This window comes from Elgaria multicarinata, chromosome 16 (assembly GCF_023053635.1).
Source record: "Elgaria multicarinata webbii isolate HBS135686 ecotype San Diego chromosome 16, rElgMul1.1.pri, whole genome shotgun sequence".
Lineage (NCBI taxonomy): Eukaryota > Metazoa > Chordata > Lepidosauria > Squamata > Anguidae > Elgaria > Elgaria multicarinata.
Window position 1 is genome coordinate 18,867,679 of NC_086186.1, and position 21,442 is coordinate 18,889,120.

The window sequence follows — 21,442 nt, forward strand, 5'->3', positions numbered from 1 at the left end:
CTTTTGTCTCCCTGTAACTCAAACCTAAGGGCTCATCTACACCAAGCAGGATATTTCACTATGAAAGCGGTCTATAAAAGGCAGGAGCCACACTACTGCTTTAAAGGGGTACTGAAGTGCACCGGCAACTGTTGGGGCCCATTGACACAGACCATATACCATTTTCATACCACTTTCATAGCGGAATATCCTGCTTGGTGTAGATGTGTCGATGGGCCCCAACAGTTGTCAGTGTACTTCAATACCACTATAAAGCAGTCGTGTGGCTTCTGCCATTTATATACCGCTTTCATCCAACTTTCATAGTGGAATATCCTGCTTGGTGTAGATGAGCCGTAAGAGGTTGCCTTAAAAGGTACTGATTAGCATTGAAATGAACCACTCACCTGTGGAACAGTCTCCCCACTGTGGCCCACCTGGTGCCAACATGGTCATCCTTTTTGGCACCAAGTTAAGGCTGTCTCCTATCCCCAAACATTTAATGGCACAGGATGGGGGCATTTATGCCAGCTGCCTTGAACAGTTCTGGTATCTTATTGAACCTGGCATCACCACTACTGCACTACTGTTGCTTTTTTGCTTTCCTGAGCAGGCTACAGGTGGAACAGCGATGGAACGGGCGAAGTGTCAGAGGACAAGAGTTGTGTGTGCCACACAGCCTGCCCTGAGCCCTGTAAGCCAGCCTGCTACCTTCAGGTGTGGTGGGAAAAGGTGTCTCCTCACTAGCATGAGAGTAATTGGCAGGGCCGGCCCTACCATGAGAACGAGCCAGCAAGTTGTTGGAGAAAAGAGAGGGGTGCCATCTTGTTCTATTGTCCCTATTGTCCCTAAACAACTTGGGACCAGGATACCTGAGAGAGCGCCTTCTCCCTTACCAACCTGCCCGGTCACTGAGGTCATCCGAGGGCCTGCTCCTGGTGGTTCCACCTAGATCCATCCTCCGATTGGAGTCCACCAGGGGAAGAGCCTTCAGCGTGGTGGCGCCCCTCCTGTGGAACTCCCTGCCTCTGGAGGTCAGACAGGCTCCAACCTTCTACTCTTTTCGGCGCCTCCTGAAAACATCTTTATTCCAAGAAGCCTTTCTTTAACACGCAGCCTTGGATTTCTGTGTTGTTGTTTTTTGCTTCTTTTTAAATTTTGTTTTAACTGTTTTATTCTGTTTTTATTTTCATTTTACCTTGTACACCGCTCCGAATTTTTTTCAATGAGGAGCGGTATATAAATATTATAAATAAATAAATAAATAAATAAATAAATATTGTTCTATTGGCCCTATTGAATAGGGGAGGGTGCCATCTTGTTCTATTGTCTCAGGAAAATGTTTTTAGCTGGCCAAAAAAGTGACATGGCCAGGTGTGAGCAAGCATGAAGAACATCCCTTTGCAGTGAGAGGGATGCAATCAAGGTGTGGGGGGGGGGGAGTTGATTTGGGATAGTAGTTCTGGCACCTTGTAGGAGGCCCTCCTGTTTTTCTCCTCTTGCACGTTTGAAACAAAGAAGAAAATATTACAAAAATGCTGTCCATCGCCACGGCTCTCTGGTCCAAAGAAAACCACTCCCAGGCCACACACACACACCCCAGAATGTTTCACTGCTTGGGGGCAATGGAGGGTGTTTGACAATGCTAATGCAATTCCGCTGGGCTACCACTCCTATGTTCATAGGTCCTCCACACCATGTCCACCTTCGGCACTTGGTATTTTACAAGGGACTCTCAAAACGCAATTTGAGCTCCAGGTACTCCTATAATAAAAATCAACTCATAAATATTGAAGCGTTTTTAAAAGGAAAAGTGAAAAGAAAATTGGACTCAGAGGGAGAGATACTCTAGAAAGGGAGTAGATCCCCTAAAAACACTTGGAATTTTTTTGGTTTTTTGAAAAAGAAGGTGTTAGGTGCTTTTGGAAGGTCTGCAGGGAGCAGATTCTGAATTGAGGCAATGCACTTTGCTCCCCCTTTTTCCCTTTTGCAATTTGGGGGTGCTTCCAGGCAAAGCAGTGTGTGTGTGTACAGTTGCCCTGCCTCAAACAGGGAATTTTGCAAGCGCTCCAGTCCTCACCTTCCATTTGTAACCCTCCTGTCTTTTCCCATCGTCTTTTTTCCCTACCTGGAAAAAAAAATCCATTCAGGAGGGGAAGATGGAAGAGCTGCACAAGATCTCCAGCTTGGTGGCATTAGAAGCCCTCCATCTGGAAGCCTTCCAAACCTTTCTGTCATTTGAAGATGGCAACGGGCCCACATTCCGGACGTCTGCTTGAGTTTCATGGCATCTGAGGGAGCTCTTTTGCCCCATTGCCACAGAAACTTGGCAGAGTCTCTGACCCATTTAACCAGAAGGTGGAGCTTACTGGTGTTACCGTCTGGGTTACCAGAGTCGAGGCAACAGGGCTGCACACTTTCCAGTCCAGGCACTCTGGTAAGGGCAGCTCGACTTCTGCACTCTGTGAGTACCTTTTCCAATATAGTTATAACATAAAAGGATGCCCATAGAAAGTCAATGAGATCGGTTCACGGGGTTGACCATATGGGAAGGCGGACCGGGCTCCTGTATCTTTTAACAGTTGTATAGAAAGGGGTATTTCAGCAGGTGTCATTTGTAGGTACCCAGTACCTGGTGAAATTCCCTCTTCATCACAACAGTTAAAGCTGCAGGAGCCCTGCTCTCTTTTATATATGGTTAAGAGGGAAGGCTCCTGCAACTTTAACTGAGGGAATTTCAACAGGTGCCATATGCCTACATGACACCTGCTTGAATTCCTTTTTCTATGCAACTGTTAAAGATACAGGAGCCCTGTCCTCCTTTCCATATAGTCACCCTACGTAACATGGATTAAGAGGCCGTGTTGCAAATATACGTGGTGCATGCAGCCATGTTTAAAGTGGTGACCTGCATTTAGTTCTATTGCAGCTTCACTCTGCACGAGATTGCAAGTCCCAGTATCCTTCATCCAACAGGACTCGCTAGGGGGTGCTGGGAGTTGTATTCCCACACATCTGGAGGTGTTGGAATGGAATGGAATAGAATAGAATAGAATAGTATAAAATAGAATAAAATTTTAAAATAAGATAGAATAGAATAGAATAGAAAAAAGCTTTTTTCTAAAGCTTTTAAAACTTTATTTTGTTTTGACTTTTATACTGTTAGTTTTACTCTACCCTGTGCCTGTTTGGTGCATTCTCTTCCCCTTCTTATTGTCTTATTATGATTTTATCAGAATGTAAGCCTATGCGGCAGGGTTTTGCTATTTCATTGTTTTACTCTGTACAGCACCATGCACATTGATGGTGCTATATAAATAAATAAATAAATAATAATAACCTGGTTTGGGAAAGGGCTGGTCCATTGTGTATACATGGCAAGGAGCTGTGGACATTGGCTGCAGCTCTGGTAACTCTAGTCAATCACCCACATGGGGCTGGGTAACATGTGAAGATGCTCTTAGATGAGCAATACAGCTTACCTTGGGCATTTTGTGAACCGCCCAGAGAGCTCCGGCTATTGGGCGGTATAGAAATGTAATAAATAAATAAATAAATAAATAAAATTTAAATGAAAGAGGAGTGTTATAAGTGGCAATAAGTAAAGTTCAATGTGTACGCTATGGTGTGGGATTTGTGATCCGTCTTTTAAAAGAGGAATGTTGCTACTCGCTGCCTGAGAGACATAGCAGTTTGTGCCTAAACATTCTGCTCTTTAATCTTCTTGAGTATTATTTTTAAATGCAAAGTATTTCTTTTTATTTCATTCTTTTCCTTTTCATTCTTTTGGTTGGCTTGTTTTGGAAAATTAATTAAATTGTTTTAAAGGTGCTTTGTGCATGCTCAGAAGCATCTTCCATCATCCACATGTTTCATGGCTCAGCCTTAGTATTAAAAAAAAAATGGTATTAGAATGTATTAAAATAGTATTAGTATGTAAGCCTATGTGGCAGGGTGTTGCTGTTTTATTCTTTTACTATGTACAGCACCATGTACATTGATGGTGAAATATAAAAAAAATGATGATGATGATGATGATGATAGATTTCAGGGTTCAGACTGTCATGGATTTAGCCAGCCTTATCAGCAATATAAATAAGAATATCTTGTAAACAAAACAAAACAAAAAACTCCAAATACACAAACAAACCAAGCATGCTTTGGTGGGGAACTTGTGGCCCTCCAGCTGTTGGACTACAATTCACATCACTGACTGTCCTATCTGGGGCTGATGGGACTTGGAGTCCAACATAATCTGGAGAGGGATGCCCAAGGTTTTTGGATTCTTAGACACACTTGGGAATTTGAGAAACTGCTGATACCACCATAAAATGCCTTATCAGTGGGTTACTGCTGGGATCCCCTCATGACCACAACATTATGGACCCCTGATCTAGAAGGCCACCGGTTCCCTGCCACTGCTTTATGTGAAAGCAGACCTAACGGTTCAAAAGGCATCCCATGCCACATTTGGGGGAGGATTAGAGGAAAAATCCCATGAAGATCTAATCAGAAGTAAGTCCCATTGAGATCAATGAGAAATAGTCCCAAGTAAACATGAAGAAGAATCAGTGAAATGAATCAGCAAAACAACATTATGGAGAATCAACTTCATGAAAATGTTTCCTTTTGGATTTCTGGTTCAATTTCACTCATTGTTATTTTTAAATTGAATGGCTGTATCACAGAAGCTATAGACTCAGGATTTGGTGCATAGATTTCGCAAGTTTCTATTTCATAATCTTTTTTTTTTTTTTTTGCCTTTGGCAGCATTTATACTCAAAAACATCCCCATACAGATTGCAGCTACTGGGTACACTTTGCACACTGGAAACTCCCAGCTAATTATCACTCCCAATGACCTGACATGTTTGGCTTGGGCTCAGTTCTATTGCATGTACGGATGTGTGTATCAGCAAAATGTGAGCTCACTGATTTTTTCTAATTCCACCTTGAAGCTTGTTCCAACTCAAGTCCATATCCGATAGTGAGCTCCCCCCCTTTTTTTGCATCAAAATACATGTGTATTTTCATGCATATTTTTCCCCATTGATTAAAAGGGTATTTGTGTGCATGTCCACATGCAGTCAAACACATTTTTGGGAGTCCACAAATGACATTGGAAGCTCAGAAATGTACAGACTCCAACCAGAGATTGCATCTGAGTCTGTGTTTGGTCCGGAAGCTGCGAACTGGACAAACCTTGATCAAAAACAAACTGAAATTAATTTCTCATACATCCCTAATTGCATGATGGTTTAGCCCAGGGATGGGCAACTGGCAGCCCAAAGCCATTTTGGCCCCCTAGTGGTCTTGTCAAAAATGGCCTTCAGTTGTAGGAAGTAGAGACTCCGCCATTTTGAACGGAACAGCTTTCTCTTCTGTTTTGTACATAAGATAGTACTGACTAGGGTGACCATATGGAAAGGAGGACAGGGCTCCTGTGTCTCTAACAGTTGTATTGAAAAGGGAATTTCAGTAGGTGTCATTTGTATATATTATTATTATTATTTATTTATATAGGACCGTCTTCAAAGGCTGCCCCATGTAGAGGGCATTGCAGTAATCTAATTTGGAAGTTACCAAAGTATGGACAACTGCAGCTTTAGCTGTTGAGATGAGGAAATTTCACCAGGTGTGACATGCATACAAATGACACCTGCTGAAACTCCCTTTTCTATGCAACTGTTAAAGATACAGGAGCCCTGTCCTCCTTTCCATATGGTCACCCTAGTACTGACATAAGATGCTGACTGTAGCTCTGAAGGATTTCAGACTGAAGTCTTTTCCTATTCTATCCGGAGATGTCAGAAGCTGAACCAGGGAGCTTTTCATGGAAAATGTGCTCCACCACTGAATTATAGCAGCGTTAGGTAGTGCTATTTTTTTCCGTAAAGGTGACCACTCCTAGACCATTGTCTCTTATTCTTCAAGGACTTGATGTTCCCAGGGAAAGACAATGGCATCTGACAGAGCTAGATCTGAGCAAGGAGATGGCAGGGTTTGAGGTTCCACCTTACTCTTGGAAGGGAAGCAGACAAGCTTAGATTCTTCTGGGTGTTGCATAAGAAATGCTCTTGCCTTTGCAAGTTGAGTCACTCTCTCTGCTTTCCTTTACAGGCTGATGTTCAATGATTACAGCCAAAAGCAAAGAAGCGATGCAGAATGGAAGGCTCAAGGTAAGGGGCGGGGGGAGAGAAATGAATCAAACATTGACAGCATTTCAAAGAAAATTACTCCCTGCATGGTTACTGATTATTACACCCTGCTGTGGAAATCGCATCATTATTTTGATAGTGGATCTAAGTATAGCCCCCAAAGTGAATATATTTGGTTGGAGAGCAGACTATTGTGAGCAGGTGCTTGCCTTTTTGCATCTTTTTTATTTCCAGAACTAAACTGGATGAGATGCCATGCACACTACTAGCTGTTGCATGAATGGCTTTTTTTAAAAAAGTAAATGGCAGTCATGGGGAGGCTTGATCCGGAATCAGGACTGCAGCACATGGCAATGATAGCTTCCCACCCACCTCTTTCCTGAGTCCCAATCTAGATTGGGCTTCCACACCTGCTGTTTACTTTTTAAAATAAATAAATAAAAGCCATTCACACAATTCCTAACAGTGTAAGACCAGGGCAAAGAGAAATACTTTCTTTGCAGAGAAGAGTTCAGATCACAACTGTGGAAAAATTCAAATTTTAGAGGGTGCGGGGTGGTGGGGTAATCCAAAATTCAGAGTTGGGAAATACCTTTATGAGGACCACTCCAAATGTCAAGAAAGACCACCAGAATGCTTCATCAAACTAGATGGTATAAGAGTCAGGGGACAGGGGAAGAGAGTGAAAAGTTCAAAAGTTAGGGCAGATTGTGCAGCCATAATGTCTGCAATGTAAGCTCAGTTTCCAAATGGTCATTGCAGACTGAATTGCCAGTAGGTGTTGCAAATATAAGATAACACCAGTGGAGGCTGGTGGCTCCGATTTCAGTGGGGCTGAGAATCTATTCTGGTTTCAGTCAGAATCAGCCAGACTGTTAAAGGAGCTATCCAAGGTGCTGAACCTATTTTTTGGGATAGTGTTTAGCACTCTAATTCATGCAAATCCCCCTAGAAAGTAAGTTAAAAAAAAAGTCCACACATCCACATGACTTGGAAAACAAACTCCTGAGGAATCTGCAGGTCAGATCACAGAAATCCAAATTCATTTGGATCCCTTTGCAAAATGTCTTTGACATCTCTGCTACATCTCTCTTGCAGGACAGGTCTTCTCAGATGTCTATATTCTCTTCCTCCCTCCCTAGGAAAATAATGCATTGCAGAGGGTCTTGCATATCCCAGTGGTGAATTCAGCATGCAACACCCTCCAGAAGACGTACACCACCACCAAAGAGGCCCATCCCTTGATGGCGTTAGTGTGTGGGGCTTATGAACGGTGTGTCCAGAGGGTCACCTCCCTGGCTGCGTGGAGCGTGAATCCTGTGGTACAGAAGCTGGAGCCTCAGGGTAAGTGGTGCCGAATGGCATGAATGGAGCAGCACATTTGTTTAATTCAGGGCCAGCATCAACAGCCAGCACCCACAAACAGCTTCTGGAACCTGACAGGGTTCTACTGCTGATGTCCACCTGAGGCCTTCTTTCTTAGAGCAGTGCGACGGTGGAATCAGCTACCTAGGGAGGTTGTGGGCTCTCCCACACTAGAGGCCTTCACGAGGCAGCTGGACAACCATCTGTCAGGGATGCTTTAGGGTGGATTCCTGCATTGAGCAGGGGGTTGGACTCTATGGCCTTGTAGGTCCCTTCCAACTCTACTATTCTATGATTCTATGATTCTATCCATCTATTTATACCCCTTCCAGAATTATGAACACCTTGTTTGCATGTTGCTAGGTGTGCCATCATCTCCTTTAATTATATCTTCCATCTGATTATATTCCATAAGTTGCTTGGGAAAAGCAACACCTATTGTTCAGAGGAAGGCAACCAGGATGATCAGGGGTCTGGAAACAAAGCCCTATGAAGAGAGACTGAAAGAACTGGGCATGTTTAGCCTGGAGAAGAGAAGATTGAGGGGAGACATGACAGCACTCTTCGAATACTTAAAAGGTTGTCACACAGAGGAGGGCCAGGATCTCTTCTCGATCCTCCCAGAGTGCAGGACATGGAATAATGGACTCAAGTTAAAGAAAGCCAGATTCCAGCTGGACATCAGGAAAAACTTCCTGACTGTTAGAGTAGTACGACAATGGAACCAGTTACCTAGGGAGGTGGTGGGCTCTCCCACACTAGAGGCCTTCAAGAGGCAGCTGGACAACCTTCTGTCAGGGATGCTTTAGCATTGAGCAGGGGGTTGGACTCGATGGCCTTGTAGGCCCCTTCCAACTCTGCTATTCTATGATTCTATGAATATATATATATATATATATATATATATATATATATATATATTCAGCCCAGTGCTCTAAACCAGTTATTATCAACTGGTGGTACACAGACTAGGTTTAGATATCATGCTTATCCACATTCTGTGGTTGAGTGTGGGTTGTTGTTGAGGTGTGGGTTAGTGTGTTGTCTGAACCCAGAACATTTTCTGCAAGGTGGCTTGCTAACTTTATCCTCTTTGATTCAGTGGCAGCAGCCAATGTTCTGGCTTGTCAAGGTTTGGATCGCTTGGAGCAGAGGATTCCTGCCCTACACCAGCCAGTGGAGAAAGTAAGTTAAGATCATGAGAAACTGTCTGGCTGGATTAGACCAAGAGTCTAGGCATGAAATGTAGAAAGCTGCTTTATAGCAGGCTAGATTGTTTATCTATGTATCCCTGAGGGTCCCAAGCCATCTTGCCTAGTTCCAGGGTCTCCTGAGGGGACAACTGGCTCCTCTGAAGATTACTCCAGTGTCAGTGTGACACCATGACTCAGGTTGGCCGGGGAGACGGAACCCAGAGGGAACCCCTGAGAATGTCATCCAAAGGTACTGTGCTGCCTCAGCTGGATTCATCCCTTGATCCCAAAGCCAACAAAAAGGGGAGCCCTGTGAGGCATGCCAAAAAGAAAGAAAGTGAAGGGTTAGACCAAAGGGATATTTTATCCAATGAAAGGAACACATTCCAATAGAGTTTGGACCACACACAGGTCCTTCTTCAGGACAATTTAGTTTAATGCAATAAGTGCTCTTCTCATAGCATAAGAAACTGGCATCTGAAAAGCAAACAACACTTGTTTCCTTATACTAATTTGCCCTAAAGAAGGACCTGTTAGTGGTCCGAAATACATTGGAATTTTTTCTTTCTTTCATTGAATAAAACATCCTTCTTGCCTATCCCTTTGCTTCTGGTTTTTTGAGTACTTAAACCCTTAGGTGCTACCCTAACCTCTATAGACCTGTTCCTAGCCTAGTGACCTTCTGGACAGCTCCTTTCCTACTCAGCACTGAGTCCTTTCTGCTGACACTGCTGGACAGTTCCCGTCTTTGGCTTGAAAGGCAGGAATGGGCCGTAAACACCCTTCTCTGTTGACCCTTCCTCCAGGTTACATCTGATCTAAAGGATTCAGTCTTAACTCACATCCAAAGTGCTCTGCACTCCGTCATGGACACCTTGGACAAAGTCTTTGGACTGTCTGCCAAAGGTTATGAGCAGTCCGAGAGCATTGTGAAGGACACCAAAGAGTTTGCCAGCAGCCGCCGAGTGATCCAAACGGTAAAAGCTGGAGGAGATGCGACAATTGGCAAGCTGGAGAAAGCGAAACATCCAAAAGCTGAGCACAAGTCAGGTTAATATCGCTACCTGGTTTATCTGTGGGTGGTCTTGGATATGCCGACAAAAATGTGAACTTCCCCATCGCCAAAGCACTGCTTTGCATATTTAGGGCTAGAGGCCTTTATACGGTTATGTGCAGCTCAGTCCTACCAGCGGTGAGATTTCAGGGGTCCCAGCACTTGCCCCAGGTTTGGTGTCCTTTGAATGAGGTCACCGGAGACTTGCTGGTATTTTGTAGTATTTGCATTGCTTTATAAACATAGAAGTTGTAGATAGGTGCATCCTAACAGCTGTGCCCTTATCTGGACAGAGATAGCCTAGCTACAGTTATCCATGCTCTGATAACCTCTCGTTTGGATTACTGCAATGCGTTATACATGGGGCTGCCCTTGAAAACGGTCCAGAAACTTCAACTGGTACAAAACAGGGCAGCACATTTACTAATAGGGACTGGCCGATGAGACCACATTACGCCAGTCCTTTTCCAGCTTCATTGGCTGCCAGTCCAGGTCCGGGCCCGATTCAAAGTGCTGGTATTAACATTTAAAGCCCTAAACGGCTTGGGGCCAGGCTATCTGAAGAAACACCTCCTCCCATATGTACCTGCCTGGACCCTAAGGTCATCTTCACGGGTCCTTCTCCACGAGCTCCTGCCAAAGGAAGTGAGGCAAGTGGCTACCAGGAGGAGGGCCTTCTCTGCTGTGGCACCCCGGCTGTGGAATGAGCTCCCTAAGAAGGTTCGCTTGGCACCTACATTATATCCTTTTAGACGCCAGGTGAAGACCTTTTTATTCTCCCAGCATTTTAACAGTCTACAAATAAATTTTAACTTGGTGTTTTAAATTTGTAATTTTGCATTGCTGCTGTTTTTATCTGGTTGAGCTTTTATATTGTATTTTATATTATGGTTTTATATTGTTGTTTTATACTTTGAATGGTTTTAATTTTTGTGAACCGCCCAGAGAGCTCCGGCTATTGGGCGGTATAGAAATGTAATAAACAAATAAATAAATAAATAACAGGTGTCCCAAAGTTCACTGCTCCCTATCAGATTTCTAGGGTGACTGCAAGCACCATCAAAATCCTTCCAGCAGGGGTGGCTGGATGATACCATAGGCTGGATGGTACCAAGGGGGTGGGACTGCCTGAAGCCCCTCCCTTCCTGTGACATCATCTGCCCTGCCCTGCCCACTTTTCTCTGCACGGAGAAAGGGACTTGACTGGTGCTTGCCAGAGCTGACTCCTGCAAGTGCCAGCGGAGTTGGGTAGCTCCTTCCTAGACTGCTTACGTCGCAATTGGGGTGCATGTGGCATGGAAAGGGATTTGGCAGGTGATTTCAGGACTGGTGCCTGCTGAGTCCAGGGTCAACCCCTTGTTACTGCTGATCTCTCATCACAGATAACAAAGGGACTTCCCTTTGCTCTGCTCACTCTCCTATTGGGAGGGGGAGCAGCACACAGGGGAATCCCCTTGTTATCTCCAGTCACAGATCGGGGATAACATGGGGATACCTCCAGTGGAGGCTGGTGGCTCCAATGTCAGTTGGGCAGTAAATCTGCTCCACATTTCAGTCAGCACTTTAAGGAGCTTTCCAAGCTTTTACAAACTGCATCAGATTTATGGTGCACAGGTGTATCGTCTGAGAATCTGGAAACCACAAGGTGGCACTAAAGTATTTATTTGTCCATGTATTTATTTTATTGCATTTTTATACTGCCCAGTAGACAAGGCTCTCTGGGAATGCACAATTAAAACCATAAAATACAATAAATATACAATAAATTTAAAATGTTAAAAGTTTAGGAATGCAATATAAAATCAGACAAATTTCCACAAGGTGGCAATAGAGATACTCCTATTTCCCATTCTTTTGGTACTTCGAAGGACTAATTGGACTCCATCCACAAATTATTATTATTATTATTATTAGTAGTAGTAGTAGTAGTAGTAAACACATACTGTAAATTGCATCCATGTCCCATCTGAAGTTCAAAAGCCATAAAAAGCGGAGATAAAAATAGCCGTTCAAAGAAAGTGTTGTTAACAAATCAAATTAAAACGAGCCTTTCTCTGCTTAACTACAGGCCTTTAAAACTGAGCTTTCAACCCGGGTAGATTTGTAGATCAAAAACCGTTTTAATTGACTAAAAAGACATCCCCAGTTAATCAGGCAACCCAGTCTTTAAAATGTTCATTATTTTTAATGCGAATACTTATAAAAACTGCAAAAGGAAGGCACTGTTTTAGAGGCCGTATTCTCCCTTCACTCTCTCATGGAGTGAGGGGAAATTGCTCTCTAAGATGGTGCCTACTATATATATATATATATATATATATATCTATATCTATATCTATCTATCTATCTATCTATCTATATATATATATATATACCCTGTTTCCCCGAAAATAAGACAGTGTCTTATATTAATTTTTGCTCCCAAAGATGCGCTAGGTCTTATTTTCAGGGGATGTCTTATTTTTCCATGAAGAAGAATACGGTACACATTTATTGTTGAACAAAAAAAAAGGTCTTATTTTCGGGGGGGGATGCCTTATATTACAGCGAGAGGCAAAACTGGAAGTAGGTCTTATTTTCGTGGGATGTCTTACTTTCGGGAAAACAGGATATATATATATAAAGAAAGCATTTTCCCCTCACAACTATTGTTTTCCAGTACATGCCTATACTTGTCTACTCAGAAGTAAGCCTCATTAAGTCCAATGGAGTGGAGCCTGGTGTCTCCAATGTCAAAGCCCCCCCCAAATCTGGTCTCATTTCAGTCAGAACTCTAAAGGAGTTATTGAAGGGGCAGGACCCATTTCAGTGATAGGGTTCAGCCCTTTGGACAGCTCCTTTAGACTTGCGACTTGTGCTGATTGAAACTCAGAGCGGATTTGCGGCCTCACTGAAATAGGAGTCACCAGCCTCCACTGCTACCAGGTAAGTCTATAAATAGGATTTCAGCCTTAGCAAATGGATGGGAAGCCAGGATATGGCATTTTGGGTTTCTTTTGTTTCTTTGTGGGTTTTTTTGTGGGGCGCTGTGCCGATTTTTTAAAAATGTAACTGCCATGTGTACTTCAGTCAAAAGCTAGGGAATGAATCAATGGATGAATGAATAAATAAATGCATTTAAACTAGTTGTGTTGTCTATAACAGTATAAGCCTATTCATGTCTAGTCCATACTCCAGGAAATAAAGCCAGACTGCTCACTTGAGGGAATGGTATTAAAGGCAAAACTGAAGTGCTTTGGCCACATAATGAGAAGACAGGATACCCTGGAGAAGAGGCTGATGCTAGGGAAAGTGGAAGGCAAAAGGAAGAGGGGCCGACCAAGGGCAAGATGGATGGATGATATACTGGAGGTGACAGACTTGATCTTGGGGGAGCTAGGGGTGGCGACAGGCGACAGAAAGCTCTGGCGTGGGCTGGTCCATGAAGTCACGAACAACCTAGTAAATTCCATGAGAGTTGCCTCCTGGTAAGTGAGTATAGGATTGCAGCTGAAGATTTCTTTTATTAAGTGTGAGAGCTAATTTGAAAATGGCCCCAAAGGGAAAATATTTTGCATGGCGCTTTTGAGAAATAGCCCAGCTTGTGTGTGTGTGTTTCTAAAGCTCTTAGAACTTGATTTTGATCTTACTTTTATACTGTTAGTTTTACTCTACCCTGTGCCTGTTTGGTGCATTCTCTTCCCCTTCTTATTGTTTTATTATGATTCTATTAGAATGTAAGCCTATGTGGCAGGGTTTTGCTATTTTATTGTTTTACTCTGTACAGCACTATGTACACTGATGGAGCAATAATAATAATAATAATAATAATAATAATAATAATAATAATAATAATAATGCATGTGTTCCAAACCAAATCAGATTACTCTGTGGTGGATACATGAGAAGAGCTGTCAGCCATACCCCTGATGGCTGGAGCTTGCCTGGATATGTGGTTATTTATTTATATTTATTTATTTATTTATAACATTTATATACCGCCCCATAGCCAAAGCACTCTGGGTGGTTTACAAAGGTTACAAACAGTGAACATTAAAAACAAATATACAAAAATTTAAAACCATCAAAAGCATAAAAATAGCAATATCCATTTAAAACACCTATTCTGGGGTTAGTTAAAAACTCAGCATATGTTGTTAACTGCCTGGGAGAAGAGGAAAGTCTTGACCTGGTGCCAAAAAAAAAAAAACTATGTCAGTGCCAGGCAAGCCTTGTCGGGGAGATCATTCCACAATTGGGGGGCCACCACTGAAAAGGCCCTCTCCCTGGTTGGCTGATACATGTAATCTGGTTGTTGTGTAGCCACATTTCTGTTCAAAACCTACTTAATTTCTGAGAAGGCAGGCCTGTGTGTGCTGCCTTGAAGAGACCTGGGTTGGAAGGAGGTGAGATTATCTTATTTATGTGCATATTATATTTGTATTGATTGACCTAAAGAGAAAACCTGATTGACGCCAATGAATCACCTGGATCCTGGGGTATCCATTGGTAGAGATGCTGTGAAGTCACAGAAAGCCTGGGAACCTTCTAACCTATTTGCCTAAAAGAGAAGTCTGCTCTTGCACCTTGATTGATTACCATGTATCTTCTCTTCTCTTTCCCCACACCCAACTTTTCCCCTCTAGCTCATGAGCCTCCAGGGTTATGTGTGTCAAATGAGGTATCTCAAACCAGCACCTTGGGGAGAATAAAAACCTTAGCTACTGGACTTTCCTGGCATGCCTACAAACAGACAGTCCAAACCATCCAGCATACACGAGACAAAGGACAGGAATTGGCTATGTGGATCCCAGGTCTGGTAAGTCAGCAGCTTGCCTAAGATATTGATTGATTGATTGATCGATTGCATTTCTATACTGCCCAATAGCCAAAGCTTTCTGGGCAGTTCACAAAATTATCTCTCCTATGGTGAGTGTGCTGTCGTACCGAGCAGTGGCTTAGCATATCATAGTCTAATTTAGCACCAAATTACACATTGTTGTGATATTTTTGGCATGTGACTGGCTGCATTACCACGCTAGATGGCTCACAGTGTCTAACTCCAGCATGTCAAGAACTTGGAGCTCAAAATGAGACACCCTCGGGCCCCATACACACACACACACACACACACACACACACACACACACACATGCAGACACGTATGTGGATCTCTGCTCAAGCATAATGTGTGCACATATTTTACCATGCAAATCAGCAGACAATCAAATCCAACATCAGATCTGGAAACTTTGCGCAGGCCTTTGCTGCTGCCGAAAAGATGTCAACTGTGGGCTTGAGTCATTTCCTTCTTTGCATACCTCCTTGCGACTGTATTCCAGCCTCCTCCACTGCTGGACCACAACCTAGGTCCAAGAGAAGGAAGGAACTGTCATGAGGATAAAGTAAATTTAGCTCCAATGCTCCCTTCCGTTCTGATCTCCACTAAAGTCCTTGCCTCTATCTTTGGGCCATCAGTTCGCAGATTGGAAGATGAAAAAGCTGGTTTATTTTGGATTGTCTCCACATTGATTCATGGCTTTGATTAACATCCTTTCCAAAGCCATGAACTCTCAATGGGAACACCAATTTTAAATGGCAGGAGGAACATGCACATACACACACACACGGTATCTCCCTCCCAACATCCTGCTGCTTTTGTGCCTGGGAACCGTGGCTCGAATCTCAGCACCTCTTCCCCTCTCAAGATCTATTCTTCTACATGTATCTCCAGGGAATGGTTTCTGGCTCCAGCCCACATCAACAAGGATGTCTTGGGTGCCCCACTATGCTGCAATACTTCTACTTGTGGAGATTAAATAGAACATCTCGTGTTTCCCTTTAGGTCAAGGGTGCACAGAATGTGAAGCCAAGGCCCCAATCCAAGCCTCTGGAGTTGCCCAGGTGGCAACAACAACGCCACCTTTCCCCTAATCAGTGATCATTTGGTAGTTTCCTGGGGTTTTGTATCATTTTCCCCACGTTCTAAAAGGTTGAAACGCACCCTACTCGAGAGCTTCTCCAAAAGAGTGTCAAAACACCCTTGAGAGTACTCATTTACTTACTCCAGTAATTGTTGATGCCTCGTCTAAACCAGGGCAGAACCTCTTTCAGCGGCACTCTTAATGTTTCAGCTGGGAGTCTTTCGCAGCCCAAATTTGAGATGCCGTGACTTGAATCTGGGACCTTTTACATGCAAAGAGGGGTCTCCGCCACTGAGCTCCAGACCTTTTTTCCAAAGTGACCAAAAGATCCTTCTTACCCCTGCCCCATTCATTTGACCAGTCTGTCTTCTTTGGGCCTGGGAGTAGAACACGTGGACTCTTCACCCTTGGTGGATTTGTTTTTTCTGCCCAGGGTGGTCTGGCCAGCCAGAGTGCAGCGAAGGCCTTGCAGGTCATCTCTGGTGTTTTGAACACAGCAACTGGATGGCTAAGCAGCAGGCAGGGAAAGGTGCCGGAGAAAGAGGAGGAAGCCAAGAAAGAAGAGGATGGCCAAAGAAGCAAGGTAATGAATTTGGAAAGGGTGTTTCTGAGCATGAGAGGAGGGGGGCATGGCTGAGTACTTGAGCTCAATGGGGATTGGTGGTTCTGATTTCTGTGGGGCTGTGAATCCATTCTGGGTTTCAGTCAGAACCACCCAGAACTCTAAGGGAGCTACCCAAAATGCTGGATCAGTACGTTAGATAGCTCCTTTAGAGTTCTGACTGAAGCCCAGAATGGATTCACAGCCCCACCAAAATCAGAGCCAGCAGCCTTCACTGGTAGAGCACCTCCTTTTCATGCAGAAGGATCCAGGTTCAATACCTGGCATCTCCAGGTAGGGCCAGAAAAAAAAATCCCTACCTGAAATCCTGGTGAGTTGCTGTCCATCCTTGTAGGTTAGCCTTTCCCAACCTGTCACCCTCCAGATGTGTCAGACCATATCTCCCATCACTGCTGCCTGGGGCTGAAGGGAATTGTGGTCTGACACATTTGCAGAGCACCAGGTCGGGGAAGATTGGTGTAGACTGAGCTGGATGGAGTTGGTCTAAGGCAGCTTCCTATGTGCCTATTTAAACCAGCTTTGTATTCAGAGGCGAGCCTCATGTGGAGCAGAGCGGTAAAGCAGCAGTTTCTGCAGCTGAAACTCTCCCCACGGCCTGAGTTCGATCCCAGCGGAAGCTGGTTTCAGGCAGCCGGCTCAGGTCGACTCAGCCTTCCATCCTCCCGAGGTCGGTAAAATGAGTACCCGGCTAGATGGGGGAAAGTAATAACGGCCGGGGAAGGCAACAGCAAACCACCCCGCTATAAGGCCTGCTAAGAAAACGTCAGCGAAAGCTGGCATCCCTCCAAGAGTCAGTAATGACTCAGTGTTTGCACGAGAGGTTCCTTTCCTTTCCTTTCCTTGTATTCAGAACCATGAGGACTGGAACCTTACATTGTTTGTAAGTGGAAAGACCAAAGCTCAGGGTCAGAGCAGGGATGAGGTCCGAGATTCAATCCAAGTAGGGTTGGGAAAATCCTCTGCCTCAAACCCCAGGGGCCATGGCCGGTCAGTGTAGAGATGATACCGGTCTGGATAGATCCATGGTCTGCCCCAAGGTAAGACAGCTTCCTTGTGTTCCCAAGTATCAAGGTCTTTCTAAGCAAGAAAGTTAGTCACTGCACACAGATTTCATAGGGAGTATTCCCTACTGGGAGTAGGGTCTCAGGTCCACCGGCAGTATATCTTCAAACAGCAATAGCTGGAGGCAAGTAAGGCCTGCTTGCGGACTTCTCAGAGGCATCTGGCTGGACAAGGTGAGCCCATGGTTGGACCCAGCTGGGATGCTCTTATGTTCTCAAGGGGGTTATTTACTATTTATTTATTTATTTTCACTGTTTATATACCGCTTCATATCTAACATAGTTTCCAGAGCGGTGCCCACAGGGATAAACTGAAAAAAGAAAGAAGATTTTAAAAAGCCAATTAAAGTTGTTCCATTTAAAACAAAGGACCAATAAAAAACAGTGGCTGATCTGTTGAGGAAGGCGTCCTAGAATAGAGTTGTTTTCGGAAGGTGCCAGAAGCAGCCTAGTGTAAATTGCCTGACCTCCAGGAGCGGGGATTTCCAAAGAGAAGGAGCCACCACACGAAAGGCTCTTCTCCTGGTAGATCCCAATCAGGCCAAAGGTCCATGTGGAACCGCTTGGAGCAATGACCTCCAATGAACTCAGTGACCAGGAAGTTGGGTGAGAGAGAAGGAGCTCTCTTACCTGTTATCTGTTTCTTGAAGCTGCTTTATACTGACTTATCCAGACAATTGTCTACACCAAGGTTGGAGAAACTGATTTCTCTCGAGAGCCACATTCCCTCCGGGGAAATCCGTCAGGGGCTGCGTGCTGGGTGGGTGGCTTTATCCAGAAGCACCCGAAGAAGAGCAGATGTGCATTTTATACAACAGAAGAGCAGGGCTGCAAATACTTTCTAGCTCTCCCGTTTGCAGAGAAAGTACGAAAATCTGCAATCCCCTGATGCCCATCAGAGTTCTATTCTGTACGGCTGTGCACGGAACCCCCCGAACCGCTTCATGGCCCGATCCGCAATTTTCGGATTGGGCCAATACGCCCCTCCCCTGCTCTGCTCCGCGGAGCAAGATCCGGAGGGGCAGATCAATATTTGGGGGGCCCTTCCCTACTTACTTGCCTCTGTGGTGGACGGCGGAGGCAGGTAAGTAGGGAAGGGGGGGTCAAAAGGGGGGTTGAGTAAGCCCCCTTCCCCCCTGCCCCCTTACCTGGCTCTGTTGCCATCGCCGCATGGACTGTAGTGACGGAGCCAAGTAAGTCCCCCCCCCCCACTTACCTGCCTCCATCGCGGTCCGGCACAGGCTTCAACTAAGGCCTGGACCTCAGTTGAAGCCCGCGCCGGACCACGACGGAGGCAGGTAACCCCCCCTGCAGCTTAACCTGGCACTGCTGCCAGCACCACACGGACTGCGGTGCCGGCGCCAGGTGAGCCCCTCTCCCCCCCCCTTACCTGTGTTCAGAGTTCTGGATGGAGATGAACCGCTTCGCCTCGATCTGCAGCTCTCCCGAACCGATCCACCTTTGGCGGAGGCGGATCGGGTTGGTCTGCTCCGGATTCGCTATCCGAATCGGAGCAGAGCACAGCCCTACTATTCTGTATTGGAGAAGCAGATTGGGGATCTCAGCTTTGGTCAGCCATGGTGGATGATGTTGACTTGTTAAGTAGCAGCTGTTTTGTGATGAGTCAGCATCCTGCATGCCTCTTCCTTACTCTAAAGGGAGCAACGCGGGAGTCATACCAGAGGCCAAAATTACACAGGCAATTAATCCTCTCATTGACCCAAACCACTAAGGGGAGGAAACAGCAAGCGCTCTCCCAATGGACCATGGCAATCAAAGTCCCGGCGCACGGTCTTTGATCGTATCAGTGCCCGAGTTCTCTGCTGTGGGATTTCTGGAAAAAATTTGTATCGGATTTTTTTCCACAAAAACTTCCACTTCCCAAAATAGATGGAGAACGGATTTAATATGTAAAACAAACAAAGGGGAAATATATTAAATGAAACCAAACAAATGTATATCTCATGCAAATCTACATTTCTTCGAACGTTTCATTATGGAGGAAAATAGTGAAGTGCATTTAGTGTAAGTTTCATATTAGGCTTGCATGGATCAAGAGTCGTGTTCTTAAAGTTACATAAAGTTTCAGGTATTCTCCAAGCAAATTTTATTTGCAATATCCCGACCACCACTATAAAACAGTATGGGTTGGACCAGATTTAGGAATACTAAATCCTGAGAAGATCCATTGAAATTAGCAGGATGTAAGTTAGTAATGAGTAGTGGGTCTACTCAAAGTATGAGTAAATCAGGATCCAGATCTATATAAATATCCTACAAGCTGGGCCCGGCTCTACCATTAGGCAGGATGAGGCAGTCGCCTCAGGCAGCAGATGTTGGGAGGCAGCAGTAAGGTGTTCAAAGAGAGAACTATGCAGCCTACTCCATGTCCTCTATGTTAGCCTGCTGCCTTCAAGCACAGTGGAGAACGTTGTCCCAACATTTGTGTTGAAGACAGATTCATCTGCCAAACCAGTCAGCTTTTGTACATGGAATGGGAGGGGACGCCATCTTGTCCTTTGCCTCAGGCAGCAAAATGTCTTGGGCCCGGCCCTGTGGGGCAGTCACGCTCACCCAACATGTTACTTGCTTTTATTTTCTGCTTCTAGACAGCAGAGAAGGCAGAGATAGGGAACCTGCTGGCCAGCCTGGCTCGGAGACTTCATACAGCCTCCCTCGCCGCCATCTCGAGCATGTTGAATGTCCCCTTCACTGCTTGGAACACAGCTGGGCAGCTTTTACACATCTCTCCGCGCAAGGCTGCGTCTGAGGCAGCGGGCATATTGGGCATGTTGCCGGTTACCTTATGCAGCCTGCTTGGAACCATCTTCCGCTATGTACCCGTAAGTTACATTTCCTCTCTCAGCAGGACAGATGGGGAGATGGAGCGGCAGGCATAACTTGGGTGGGTGGGTAGCAGGGCCTGCCCGATAGGTTTTGATGCCCGAGGCAAAGGGCAAGATGGCGCCCTCTTCCCTTCCATTAACCAAGCCATTTCCTTCTTTGTCTCTTCCCTCCCCACCATGCCCCATTGATTTAGCTTCCAAAGGTCCAGGAGAAACAAGAGCAAACTGCAAGCAGGACTGGGGTTCATTCAGAGTCATGCCAAGAGCTGGAAGGCCCTCAGTCTATCGCTACCCACCCCAAGGAGAGTGGGGGTATTTTCCCACTGCAAGGGGAGAGGCGATCGAGTCGAGGTCACTTTCCACTCCCTTTCCTCAACCTTGACGAGCCCCTCCTTCCACAGCAAGCCCCCTACCCATCTCGGGGCCCAGCTTTCGACGCAGAGTATACCGGACCCCGCACGTCAGCCTTCTCCCCCTACAAGGACGGGGTTGGCACCAGGAGACGGAGTGAAGGGCTGTTCCGTCCCAGCCCAGAAGTGACGTACACCAGGGCTCACTACGGCGGCCTCTATAGCACCACTTTTAAGAAAGACTGAGCCATGGGCCTTCTAAACCACAGGTGGGCAGAAGGTCTACTCCAGATGTCTGGGACTTCAACTCCCAGAATTCCTGACCATTGGCCATGTTGGCCAGGGGGTTTGGGGAGTTGAAGTCCAAAACATCTGGAGATCAGCCTTCTGTCCACCCTTGGTCTAAACCTTCCTCTTACTGGCTTAGTCTGACTTTACTGTGCTTAGTGGGTTTGCAAGCTTGGTGTTGTGACAGTAGATCAATCAGAGCCATAGTAGACAATAGGATATAGGTGTGAAAGCATTTGATGTGTCTGGGGCTAGATCTACACTTCTGCTGTATAGCAGTATTGAAGTGCATTGCTAACCGTTGGGGCACAGGACACATTCCATATACCGCTTTCATCATGTTATTTCCGGCTTTTTATTCCACATTCGTAACGATTTGACACAAGGTGTAGATCTGTCCCAGCTTTTTTCTTTCAAAATAATTGCCAGGGTGTGTGAGAAAGAGAGATCAGGATTGGGACTGCATTTCCCCTATGAGCTGATCGGTGGGAGATTCAGGACAAATAAAAGGAAGGACTTCTTCACACAGCACAGATTTAAATTATGGAACTCACTGCCACAAGATGTAGTGATGGCCACCAATTTGGATGGCTTTAAAAGAGGGTTGGATAAATTCCTGGAGG

General features: G+C 45.2%; 1 protein-coding gene across 1 annotated transcript; it reads left to right on the forward strand.

Annotated features, from left to right (window-relative positions):
• Positions 1–2,399: 2,399 nt before the first annotated feature.
• Positions 2,400–21,442, forward strand: PLIN1 (perilipin 1). Its single transcript, XM_063142653.1, has 9 exons — positions 2,400–2,447; positions 6,100–6,158; positions 7,280–7,481; positions 8,605–8,687; positions 9,502–9,745; positions 14,375–14,547; positions 16,086–16,235; positions 19,945–20,178; positions 20,376–21,442. The coding sequence occupies exons 2-9, from the start codon at positions 6,111–6,113 to the stop codon at positions 20,775–20,777; spliced, it is 1,536 nt and encodes a 511-aa protein (XP_062998723.1). The 5' UTR covers positions 2,400–2,447; positions 6,100–6,110; the 3' UTR covers positions 20,778–21,442.

Excerpts from the sequence above, each read along its gene's own strand:
- PLIN1 (XM_063142653.1), top strand. The coding sequence starts at position 6,111 with ATGATTACAGCCAAAAGCAAAGAAGCGATGCAGAATGGAAGGCTCAAG. Across the intron at positions 8,688-9,501 it reads TACACCAGCCAGTGGAGAAA|GTTACATCTGATCTAAAGGA; the intron begins GTAAGTTAAGAT and ends CCCTTCCTCCAG. Across the intron at positions 20,179-20,375 it reads CCATCTTCCGCTATGTACCC|CTTCCAAAGGTCCAGGAGAA; the intron begins GTAAGTTACATT and ends CCATTGATTTAG.